Source organism: Oreochromis niloticus, linkage group LG2 (assembly GCF_001858045.2).
Source record: "Oreochromis niloticus isolate F11D_XX linkage group LG2, O_niloticus_UMD_NMBU, whole genome shotgun sequence".
NCBI classification, from domain to species: domain Eukaryota; kingdom Metazoa; phylum Chordata; class Actinopteri; order Cichliformes; family Cichlidae; genus Oreochromis; species Oreochromis niloticus.
Window position 1 is genome coordinate 9,674,305 of NC_031966.2, and position 12,827 is coordinate 9,687,131.

Here is a 12,827-nt window from a genome sequence, read left to right on the forward strand (position 1 = left end):
ATATCTTATCAAGATATAGTGTCTTTTAACCGTATACTACCGTTTATTCACGGTATGTCACTGTAAGCCCGCTGCAAGGTAATAAACTGCAATTTATTTACCAGTAACTTACCGTTGTCATGCATCATCAGTACCAAAAATATTCATCTCTGCTAGAGGATACTGTGTTCCTACAGGCGGTCATTTACTGTTTAACAGGTTGTAATTTACCGTAATTCAAGGAAACAGTAACATACTGTAAGAGACTGGAGGGTTCCCAAAAAAATAAATAAAATAAAATACAAAAAAAAAAAAAATTGTATTGTATTTAAAAAAAAAAAAAGTACCATTCATTTATTTATATATATTTTTTATAAAAACATATATACCCACTATCGATCGATTGGTCGAGATAGATATATACACACACACACACACACACAAAATATAATTCATGTGCTTCACACTACTTTTTTATTTGTGTTCTGATTTTTCCTTGCTGAAATACACATTTCCAAAATCAAGAACTGAAAACATATTTTCATTGAGGAAGCATTTGTTTTTACTAAACCATGTAATCCATTATTTTCTCAGATGGTTGTACAAACAATAACAATAATATGTCATATGCATATCATGGCAGTCAACATATGCTCAAGTGTTGGGTTTTCTTAGTTATATTTTGTAGGGTCTTAAACCTACACTGTGAAGTGCCTTGGCATTCATTTTGTTGGCACCATACAAATAAACGGAATTGTAATGAATATAATATCAAGCCCCACACTTCTGCCTTTATATACACTTTGTCCAAAATACTGGCTCACACCACCAAATCAATGCACAAAGCAGGGTCCACAACGACATGGATGAGCGTGTGTGGTGTGAAGGAACTTGACTGACCTGCACTGAACCCTGACCTTGCTTTGTGGACTGAGTTCATTGATTTGTAGGGTGAGCCAATACATGTGACAATTAAAGTGTAAGTAGCTGAAATAAATTTTAACAAACGGGTAAAAGAAGGAAAAAAAAAAAATCAAAGCTGTTGCACTCAAAAAACCTATTGGACAGAGACAGCTTCTTGCAAGATGGCGAGAGAGCTTGTCTTCATTGGTGTTCGTCTTGTGCAAATGTCCAGAAAGCATGGGCCATGGATCATCTGTGGAGACACAGGTAACAACACATTGGTCATTTAAATTATACAAGAAATTCACTATAAATGGCAACAACAGTTGCCTAATTTGAAGTTTTCCACTCAAATTCAGTAAGCAACTGGAGGAAAGTTGTGACATGAGGGTTAATGTGAACAACCTTTCGCTTCACAGTGGTCCCAGTCTTTCTGCTTGTCCCAACCTTGGAGGTACATTTTGTTCCCTCTTCAGGGTTTATCCTTACAAAAAACCTTAAAACATGCCACAATAAATAGTAACATACAGTAACATTGAGTTGTGATTTGAAATAATGAGTTACTTACGGATAATTTATTCATCATCTATCACTATTAGCTAACTGTTCAAACATACCTCTGAATTAGTTCCAATGTTGCACACGCTGACTCCTGGTATTCCAGGTTCAATACATAGAATGAACCAAAGAAGACTGACAGCATCAGCAAAGGTGTTCTCTTTGTCCAGCTCAACAATTACACGCCCCTCTGCACTCACCATCCAGCAGGTGGCGGTCATTAAACTTTGTCCTTAAATGTATAGGGGCAACATGTTGTCATTATGCAACATAAAATAATTTCAATACTTCACTTCTTCACACTGTCTAGATAGTCATAAAGCAAATAGCTACGTACAGTTAATTATTAATGGCCTTATGTACATAAGTCTGTTTTAACATATGATTGTACATAATTGGGAATTATTCTGCACTTTAAACACACCTAACAAAGAGTCAGCCCAATTAAATTACCGGAGATGAATCAACTGTATGGTTATTTTGGAGTTTGTGCTGCTGTTAAACTTTACAGTATTGACTTCAGTATTTCTGCTGTTGGTGTAGCTAGACTACTATGTTGATCAGTAATATGTAATGTGAAACTTGATATTGTTACTTTGCTGGATTCACTGAGACACATGTCCAACAACCTTGGTTTATAAAGGAAATTACAGAAGTTTGAGCTAACAAAACAGAGACTGGATACCCGTGTCCATGAAAATCTCCTGTCCCAAACAGAAATTTTAATATGGTCTAATCAGCTCTATTTCATAAATGACTTCTTACCAAGCATAATCAGCCTTGGGGTGCTTGGCAGGTTGCTCTCTGCTTCAAGGGACATCCTGGTAGATGTTTGCTGCCAGAAAAAGGACCAAGACATTTTATGTAACAAAAAACAACATCAAAAAAAACAAAAACAAGAACAAAAAAACCCCAAACCAAACCAAACCAGGACAGCAAGCAACAGCATTAAACCTAGAGCTGTATGAAAAAAGCTTACAAAGAGGGAGTCTTCATCTTCCTTGTAGTACTTCATCATGAGAAGTATGGCTGCTGTGCCAACCTTGTTGTTGGTCAAAACTCCCTCACTTTCTATCTGCTGGATGAGTGTCCTTATACCAAGGTTCCATTTGAGCTTCTGGCTGGAGAAATAGTTAATAATCCTTCTGCCTTTGGTTATGAGGGCCTGACCTAAGCGCTCACTGATATCGATGCCTGTGAGTTTGTAAAAGTGGTTCGAAAGACCTTTCCGAGTAAACAAGAATGGCCACTGCTCCTGAATTTCAGCTACTGAAAGTGAGGGACAACTGTTGATAAGCTGCCGCTGAGAAATATATGCGAGTCATGAAGTCATCCACATCAGGTCTCTCCACAGCTCCAGGTCCTTCTGAATTAAAAATTGTTAACAAGACGTGTTTCTTTTCCTCTAAAGAAGCTGGCGTTTCCCCCTCAGGAAGTTCAACTGGCTGCCAATTAATACAACCATAGCGATCAACAAGGCATCTAACTTTTTTAGGTGGGGTTGCATTACTGTTGGGATCACTTGCTTCTCCAATGATTTGAACTGTAGGTGGAAACAGTTGGCCCACTGAGAGGTAGGACTGCAGTAACTGATGCCGTTCTGTCAGAGTCTTGCATAAGTTGACAAAGTTGTTCTTGTACATGCTTTGAAATACGAGTGCTTGCTCTCAAACCTAAGGGTCCACAAACGAATGAGTGGTCCAAAGTGAAGGATAAGCTCTGCATAATGTAACAAATAGTGATGTTTAGCTTTTAAAGCTTTGTCAGGAAACCTGTGTCTCAGATGTATACAGTCCTCTATCAGTATCTTTAGATAGGCAATGTCATTGTGACTTATTTTCGTTGTGTCCTTGGGCAAGACACTTCACCCGTTGCCTACTGGTGATGGTCAGAGGGCCCGGTGGCGCCAGTGTTCGGCAGCCTCGCCTCTGTCAGTGCGCCCCAGGGTGGCTGTGACTACTATGTAGCTTGCCATCACCAGTGTGTGAATGTGTGTGTGAATGGGTGGATGTCTGGATATGTAAAGCGCTTTGGGGTCCTTAGGGACTAGTAAAGCGCTATATAAATACAGGCCATTTACCATTTATTTTGGGGGCACATACAAGATCCACAATGTCTCTAAGTTTAAGGCATAACTGCCAAACCTCACTATCCACAGGATGTTTTATCTTTTCACCAATGTACAGAGGCAGAAGTGGTAGAAGACACCAGTTCTGTGCTGCTGAACCCCCCAGCCTCTGCCCTGTTTTCACCTCACATGGCTTACTTAAAGCATCACTTCCTACGTGTTTGAACTGTACAATTGCTCTATTTAACTGGTTGTATGTGAAATGCCCTTCCACTCGCTATATATTGATACCACAAGGGTATCAATATATAGCGAAAAGGCACTGGAAACCACTCCTTCAAATAAATCATGGCCCAAACATTGAGGTAACCCAGAGCACACATGGAATTACTTCAGTGAATTAAACACAGAGTCAAATTTAATGCCATTCACAACCGAGTGGTCACTTGTAGAGAGGACCTCAACACTGTTTTTATAGTTATCAGCTGTTCTTTTTTGTCCAAGTGATAGTGGATCATTGATAAAGCTTTCCCTGTCAATTAAGCAGTATCTGCAAAAATGTTTGCTGCAGCTGAAATTCTCAGTGAAACCACCTATGCAGTGGGAGCCCGGATTATCTCCTAAGATGGCTATCAAAGCTGCCTTCATTATGGTTCCATCCTCTACCAGAACCCCTGTCGCTTCCATATCTTTAAGGTCTGCAATAAGACTGGAAAAAACTTTGTTATGGCCAGAAGTTTTGAAGTCCGTGTCCCTGCAAAGCAGAACAAGTTGCATTGCATCAACAGAGGACTGGTTGTGTGGCAAGATCTCACCTAGAGCCATGTACACTGCCAGGATTTTATGTTTCTTTTTGCCAGACCCTAATGGATTAACCACTTCAAAAGCATCTTGGTAGAGAATGAGTGAAAGAGATGATGGATAGTGCTGTAAAAGTGCATTATCCTTGACATTTTGACCATCTGAGACATCCTCTAAAACAGGGGTGGGCAATCTCAGTCCACGAGGGCCGGTGTCCCTGCAGGTTTTAGATCTCACCTTGGGTCAACACACCTGAATCACATGATTAGTTCGTTACCAGGCCTCTGGAGAACTTCAGGACATATTGAGGAGCTAATTTAGCCATTAAAATCAGCTGTGTTGGTTCGAGGACGCATCTAAAACCTGCAGGGACACCGGCCCTCGTGGACTGAGATTGCCCACCCCTGCTCTAAAACCATGTCTGGTGATCGGCGTAGTTTTGACTGTTTGTACTGTTCCCGTATTGTGGGTTGTCTCAAGAGAGACTTCAGTGTTTCTTTAATTGGCACATACTGAAAATAACGCTGTTTGCCTGTACTGTCAGATCCTAAAAAACTGAGTGGGTTCCACATAACTGAAATTTTCTTTGAAAATTGTCTTCCTTGTTTTGTCAGATCTCAACACACCTTTAGTGTACAGTGTTAAGAGATCATTCTGTGAAAGTTCTTGAATGATGTTACCCACTTCTGCCTGTGGAATATTAAATGCAGACAGTTTGTCAGAACATCGTGCATTGCACAGCTGTGAAGATCCTGAAATTCCTCTATGATGCACTGTATACTGCTGGTTGGCAAGAGCATTGTAGCCTGCATTTTTAAATAAAATAATGCCAATCAATCTAGAAATAAATCTTCATCAGTAGTATTGTGCTGTGAATCCCTGTCTTCTAATAGATTAACTGTGTCCTGTCCTTGTATTATGGCAATTTCACCAATTTCTTGTTGCCTTGACTGCTGAACTGTAGGCTTATGTTTTCGAGAAATATGGCTGGAAAATGATGTTCGGACACTGAAGTATTTAGAGCAACCTTCAAATGGACAATACTTTCCCCCCCCCCCATCTTTGATGTGAAATCTGAGTTGTGAAGTTTTGTGCAGCATACCCACATCCAGGAACTTGACAGCTGAGGTCACCAGTGAACTGGTGACCTCAGAACTCCTCCTCAGTGGTCTCCCTTCTGGTTCTGTGATTCCTATGCATATGTGAACGAAAGGCAGAAAATGTTCTGAACGTGGCAGGACAGTTCTCAGTTCCACAGGAAAACCTATAATTAGCTACATGTTTGTGGCTTTTAACATGCAAACTGAACAATATAAATTTCCGTGCACGGAAGCCACAAATTTACAAATAAACATATTTGCAAAAACTTCAATGACAAATTACCTATCCAAAATGCCATATGCAATGCAAAAAAAAATTTAATAAAAATAAGAGTATTGTCAATAGGGACCAATTCCCAGTTTTGACATTTTCAAAATTATTCACAAAAGGCTTCAATAAACACAAAATGTGTGCCGACAAAAAGCACAGTAAAGACAAGTGAGCAGTGCACAAAAATGAAAAAATATTTGAGCTCGACGCTTGAATGAGTTTAGCCTGACTTAGTCAGCACCCCGCACCGTACAGGTAGTACAAGCACACCTGAAAACACTGACCATTTACCAGCTTTAAGCATGGTAAATGGGCGCAACCTCGTTAGTTCGCCAATTCACCTGTTGCAAACGTCCATGTTTCTATCATCTATTGACATTTTGTCTTAGCATTTGACTGAAAATAACCAAACAGTAATAAGAACACATTTCTGACTTCTCTCGAATAAGTGAAAAAACACTTACCTTCAGACTGATTAGCTTGTTCCAGTTCAACTTTAATGTTTCCCATGTCAGTCAGTCTTAGGGGAAAAGTGTTAAGTTTAGTTGTTTCATTTACTTTGAGATACTCCCGCATTAATTGGATGAGAAATTTGGAGTCTAGCAGAGTTGTCATGAATAGCATACGATCTTCAGATATAATCCAATCAACTGTGCATTTAACCTGATTGAACTCCATCCAGTTACCTCTGACTGCTTCTAAGTTGCACATCTTAACGGTCCGTAAATTGTCTCTTTTGTTCTTCCACCATCTCATCATCACTCTGTGCTGCAGCGAACTGGGACTGTGGCACAGAATAATTGATGGTCATGTTGTTCTCCTGCTTTGCAGCTTTGTTTGAGTCTGAATCGCGTCTTAAACGTGCACAACTAAGAAAAACAGATCAATATTTTCTTCTTGTTGTTATTTAATGGTGGTTGGCAACCAGCATCTTCTATCCGCCATTGTTGTTTTGAAAGCGTGCGCCATACGTCACGTTGTACGTCAGGTAAAGGTGTGGTCTCGACTATGGCTCTCCCATTGAGATGTGTAACAAGTGCTACACACACCTGTCGCATAAAATGCTTTAAAAACGTAACATTCGCTTTAAAAACACAACCCAACGCGCTAAACATGAACAAACAAAAACACCCGTGTTACATTATCATGTATATCCAGGACATCTCTCCTGAACCAAGATAAAGTGGTGCTACAAGGAGAGTGCATTTTATAGCAGTCTGGCCTGCCACAAAATGCACCGCTAAAAATACAGTTTCTGCTTGTCCCAGAATTTATTAACCTTGAGAGTGAATGTACAAAAGGCCCCGTAGTTACGGTTTTATTCTGTTCAGTTGTTCACCTGTAGTTTTTGAGAGTGGCCAGTAGAGGTCACCCCACCGCTTTGTATGAGAGAGACCATGGGCAGGGAGAAACGTGGGCAAGGCACCTGAGCTTTTCTGCTCCAGATTACCAGCAGAGAATTGGTCATTCCGTGAGAAGTGTGCGTTAATGAGCAACGTAAGTTTGTGATATGTGAGGATGTGATAATAAGATGTGTTTGGGACTTGTCCCTAATTCAAAAATATTGAGGATAAGAACGAAACAACAATGATCCAGAAGACTTTGGTCAAACAATTATTTTATTGAACACACGCACGGGGAGATGGATACTGCACACAATCAGCATAGATCTCCACCCAAAAATACACAAGCAATTGGTTTTATAATGTCGGGTTTGACGCCCCTTCACGCCTTACCAGAACATAATTTGCATCTTAAGAACATTATTTGCATCCAGGGGCGATTTTAGCCCATTTTTGGGGGTGAATCAAAGCACCCCCAAAAGATTTCTTACTTTTTTTGGACAATATTTGCTGTCTGTGTGACACACTGCTAAAAATATAAAAAGCATACAGTACTTGGTTGAGACATAACATTTTAACAACAAAAGTATAGATACCACCCCCCCCCCTTCCAAAATGGTTTGTTCCAGCTCGGCTCTCCCCTACTCTGGCTCTAGCGCCGTTGCTGCCAGAGCGGCAGCAGACGCAGAGGAGCGGAGGTGTAAGTGCCTGGCTTAAAACAGGACATATTAGCTGCATTTAACCTTCAGTTTCTCTTTATATAGTTAGGTAGGAGTCATAACATGTTTCTTTTTAGCTGAAAAACATTACACCCAGGTAACCTGCAGTGTTGAAAACATGTTTTCTACCCTACAATCCGTCCTGCTCTGTAGTAAAATCAGCGACAGGGGTGTTTTGGAGTAAGGAAGGCTCAGGGTTTAAGTAGTCATCATCATGGGCTCATCCGATTAGAATGAGATTAAGCAGTCATCAGTCATTTGCAGGTTTTGTCCTTTTATTGGATAATGGGTAAAGAAAGGAAAGACACACATGGACTGCTATCTCTCAGCTGCCGCCCCATGTGGGAGTGAAGAAAGAGTGAGGGGTAGGTGAGTGCAGTCCTTATATAACAAATGACAGGTGAGTGCAATTAAGGCCAAGCACCACCCCCAATCAAAGGTGAGGAAAAGAAACAAGGTGCATCTGGTGAAGTGAATGTGCTGAATTGTGAGCCTTTACAACAAGGGGAACGTGAGGAGAAAGTACAAGGTCAGGAAAAACCAGGTAAGAAAACAGACAGGGAACAGTGACAGGCACAACAGAAAATGTTAAACTGACAAAGAGAAAAAACCTGATTTTACTCATACAATCTGGAAGTTGTGCTCTCCCTATATTAAAGCTGCTATACAGAATCTGCAAAACAAACTGGGTTGAAACATTTTTGACCCTCTTTAACAACATTCCAACATAACATTATCATTGATTGGGGAGATTAAAATTAATGATATATTTTTATGTGGTTCAGCCACAACTCTACTAAAACCTCAGCCAGTAATAGGTAGGCCAACTTTTGGACCGTCCAGTTGTCTGTATGACTGCCGCAGTACAGTATCAGAAAGTGCCAAACAGCCCTGGTGGAGTGAGGAGCTGTAAAGAGAAGCAGAGTGCTCTGTTTATATTCTAAAAGTGTTTTAAGCTGGCTTGTTTCAAAGATTCTGTACTGCAGCTTTAAATGTTTTCCAAAAGCACACATACACTTATCAGTGTTTCTCAAACTTTTTACAGTGTGTACCACCTGACAAAAATGTCAAGCTCTCCCAAGTACCACTATGAAAGCATGAAACTCATAAATCTTACAACACAAAATTAGTATTATTAAATCAGTCGAATTAGTATCTGCAGTAAAGATTTTTATTTGTAATAATTTATTCTGTTTTGGGAGTGTTTTTTATGTATCTGTATTATATTATACATACACATTAAAAGTGAATCTCTGTCCAAATGCACTCAGTTTACTTCTTACTCACTATGAGCATCATTCATTATTCTCCCCCAGTAATTAAGGTTAGGATATGTTTTTTTTTTTTTTTTTTTTTATTCCAATCCATTCTTCTTTTGCAGCATTTAAATAACCTTTATCAGATTTGATGGTTTTGTTACAGACTTTTCAAAAAAAGTGTTTTGCCTTTCTTTCTCAAATGTGGGGATTAAATTGTGTTAAAATGTACAAAACAGTGATGTCATGGTTTGAGACGAGGACCAAGGCACAGAGAGATTTGTTAAATTTAAGAATCATATGATTTAATAAAGAAATTTGCAGACTTGCACAGAGATGGTAAAATTATGATGACTGATAACGGAAATGAAGACAACAGTCGACGAGGACAGGGAGGAACAGGGGTTTAAATGCACCAAGGAGACAGTCAGAGGGAACTCGGGACAACTGGAGACATTTAAGGATGCAGGGACTGACAGAGACAGGGAAGAAGTCTCATTGTGACGTGTAAAGTTTATCTTGCCTGGCTGGGCAGCTCTCTGGGTGCTCAGCACCCCCAAAGCTCTGATCCTAGAATCGCCCCTGTTTGCATCTTTTACAGACAATGATCATTTTTAGAGCTAAATGCAGACACAGAAGTTCCCCTCTCTAGCATCTTCTTCCAAATATGGTGATGATCTCAGGCCTTTGAGGTCCCCATGGACTGGACATCTTCTTTAGCACATCTTCTGTCACGTGTTACTAAGCAAACTCAAACGCAACAAGTTGCTGAATAGATTCAGGCCTTTGCCCAGGCCTGTTCCTAGATTATATGTACTATCAGGGCTCTAGACTAACTTTAAAAAGTTAGGCGCACCGGCACAAAAGTTAGGTGCACTCAAATTTTTCAACTGCATCGCTTAACACCGCAGTTTTACATGTGTGCTTTTTTTGGGGGGGGGGAGTTGCAGTCCATACAGACAATATTCATTTCTAAATTATTAACTAACAATCTTGTGCTTAAAGTGCTTTGTCAATATTGTAGAAAATGTTAAACTTAATCATCATCTTGGCTCCTCTGACGACCTGTTTGCTGCTGCCTGCTGCTGAAAGGCAGTGGGGAGAGGGGACACTTGGGCAGTGCATTTATTGCAGCATATAATGTGTTTTCTGGATACACTGCTGCTTTTTCAGCATTCAAAGATTGATGGCACCATGTCAGAGCTGGCTATGAATTTCAGACGGATCAGGCCTTAACAAAAAAGTTTTCAATAGTTCTTTTCATCTTTTCTTATTACCCACAGCTACATCCACTTCTGTCGGGCCTAGGCTGCTCACTAGGGCTGGGTATCATCACTGATTTCTATAATCCATTCGATTACGGTTCTCAAAGTCCTGATTCGATTCAATTTAGCCTCAGACAGTCAGAAATATTATAATTCTGATCATTTATCAGTACTGATACATGTGAGACTTCATCAGAATTGCGAACATCACAGCAGATGCCTTTGTGTCAAAGTAACTGAGAATAAAACAGAAAAACATGAAGGAGATTTTCCTGGTCTGGCTTTTTATAGCAGATAACCTTAAAAATATTCTGCAATTTTGCATAATTTTAAAAAGTTTAAATTTCTTCAGTATTGAACAGCAGAAATTAGGCTTTCTTGTCCGAGGACATTTAAGTAAAAAAAAAAAAAAAGAAAGAAAGAAAAAGACAGCGGCCGACAGCGCTGTAAACAACGGTAGACTGGTGGGTAATAACCGAATGAATAATGCAGAAAACAGAGACGGGAAACTGTTCTTGAAGTACAGAGAGGGAGAGAGCTGTGCATGAAGTGTGATTTTTTTTTTTCATGGTGGAAGCAAAACAGCAAAACTCAGAGGGAATTCATGACGACATTGATCAAATATGAAGCGTAGTTTGCTGCTTCTTTTGCTGCTGGCTCGGTGAATTTTGGTTGGAGAGAGACAAAACCTGCAGCTTAGAATCAGCGCAAAAAGACGTAAACACAGCGCGGACCCGACGCATCAGAATCGGTGAGCTCCGACAGCGTGTCCGTGTACGGGCCATTGGGTGAGAAAGCCGAGAAAGAGAAAGCTGATTTTGATGCGTCGGGTCCGCTCTGTGTTTACGTCTCTGTGTGGAATCCGTGTACCTGCTCTCATTTGCTGTTTTGTGGTTGTTGAAATAGTTTTGTGAGCTTTAATCTGAGAATCTGGCGTTTCTGGCAAAACACAGTTATATTTAAAAGTCGATTCAGGATTTAATGAATCGATATCGCTTTATTCAAGCTACTCACCTCCTTCTTCCACCTGCACTTTCAACTGGACCACGGCCAATCAGAGAGTTGCCGCCCCTGACTATCTGATTGGTTTAGTCCACGATAGGGACATAATGGCTGTATCCCAATTCAGGGTCTGCAGCCTTAAAGTACGCAGCCTCAACGGTCCTCAAGGGCCGCGTACTCAGAGACCGCTAAGGCCGGAAGTGCAAGGCTTGTGAAATGGGACGGTCTAGCCTCACTCGCGCTGCCCAGGTTGCCTAGCAACCATGATAGCTGGAAACGTGTGATTGACAGAAATGAAGGAGAACATATTTTGTTCATTTGTTTGTTTGTTTCTACACGAGCTCTGTGTGATTTAATAAGTATCTGAGGCTGAGACCACAGGACTGTAAAACATGATTGTTGGGCTTCATATCTGTACTGAACAGTCATATAAGATTAGCTAGTAAATAACAATTAGTTAATGTTGTTCATGAGACTAAAATCAGTGTAAATATGATATGGCCAATATTATAGTTATTATATTAATCATTATTAGTTATTACAGCAGTGAGTTTGAACTCTCAAATCAAATCACTTTTATTGTCACATCACATGTGCAGGTACACTGGTACAGCACATGTGAGTGAAATTCATGTGAGTGAACTCTGTGTCAAATACTGAGCTCCAGTAAAGATTCAAGTTGCAGTTATTTATATTTCCTATCACCTTAAATCTTCACTCAAAGACAAGTATCTCTGACAGTGTATATATAGGTGTATTATATATAAGAGACAAATGTTGTTCCTTCAGTATGTTGGCATTACTAAATTTGGCTCAATGCTTACATACATGTGTAAAAAGCAAATGTACGAGCTGTGATAACTGTTTCTGATAGAATGAAGAGTAGACTGATGTATGAAATATTCCTTTATTGGGTGAGAAAATCACACCATGTCATAACTGCTTTAAGTCATACAGAATAGATATCAGAGCCTTAAACAGGCTGACTTCTGCTAAATGGGTCAAACTGGGCAGAAAGTATACAAACACATAACATCCTTATAGAATATGATGTAACACTATAGATCAACTTACCTCAGAATATATAAAGCATATAAACAACTACAGAAGCTCAAGCTTCAGGATCTGCTCCAGTATCAGGATAAGTGAACAGACAAGGCTTTGCAATTTAGCTGAGATCTTTAGACTTGATCAGGTGTGTCGAGTTTGGAAAACGTAAAGGAGTGCATAGACGCCTTACCTGTATTTTCATAGGTTTTACAGCTTTTTATATTGATAAAAGACCCCTCCCTGCAATGGTAATAGATACACAAAGAAAAAAGAGGGGTCACCTTCTGGTATAGACATTACTTTTTCTTTTTTTTTTTCATTTTACAGCGAGTTCGAGGAAGTCTTCTGTGAATGAACAAAAACTTCATATGTTATATTTACAGGAGAGTCTGGCCAATGAACCATCAGCAGTTATATTTTCTGTAATTTTACACATTTTGTTATATACTTTCACTGATCCATGATGCAAAATAACTTTGAGATCCCTGGACTAGATTAACCAAATGTGTTTT

At 39.8% G+C, this 12,827-nt stretch overlaps 1 protein-coding gene across 7 annotated transcripts; it reads right to left on the reverse strand.

Annotated features, from left to right (window-relative positions):
• Positions 1-766: 766 nt before the first annotated feature.
• LOC102079335 (uncharacterized) lies at positions 767-7,398 on the reverse strand. Of its 7 annotated transcripts, XR_003221414.1 has the most exons (6): positions 6,145-7,398; positions 5,416-5,501; positions 2,206-2,275; positions 1,500-1,672; positions 1,288-1,378; positions 767-1,135 (listed from the first exon to the last, which is right to left on the reverse strand). XR_003221414.1 is itself a non-coding variant. In XM_013270330.3 (5 exons), the coding sequence occupies exons 1-5, from the start codon at positions 6,437-6,439 to the stop codon at positions 1,037-1,039; spliced, it is 723 nt and encodes a 240-aa protein (XP_013125784.1). In that variant the 5' UTR covers positions 6,440-7,398; the 3' UTR covers positions 767-1,036. The 7 variants fall into 7 exon arrangements, 2 of the variants coding, with proteins under 2 accessions (XP_013125784.1, XP_019219204.1); XR_002063516.2 differs by having other exon boundaries at positions 1,288-1,672; positions 5,412-5,501; XM_013270330.3 differs by lacking the exon at positions 1,288-1,378.
• Between the last annotated feature and the right edge of the window lie 5,429 nt (positions 7,399-12,827).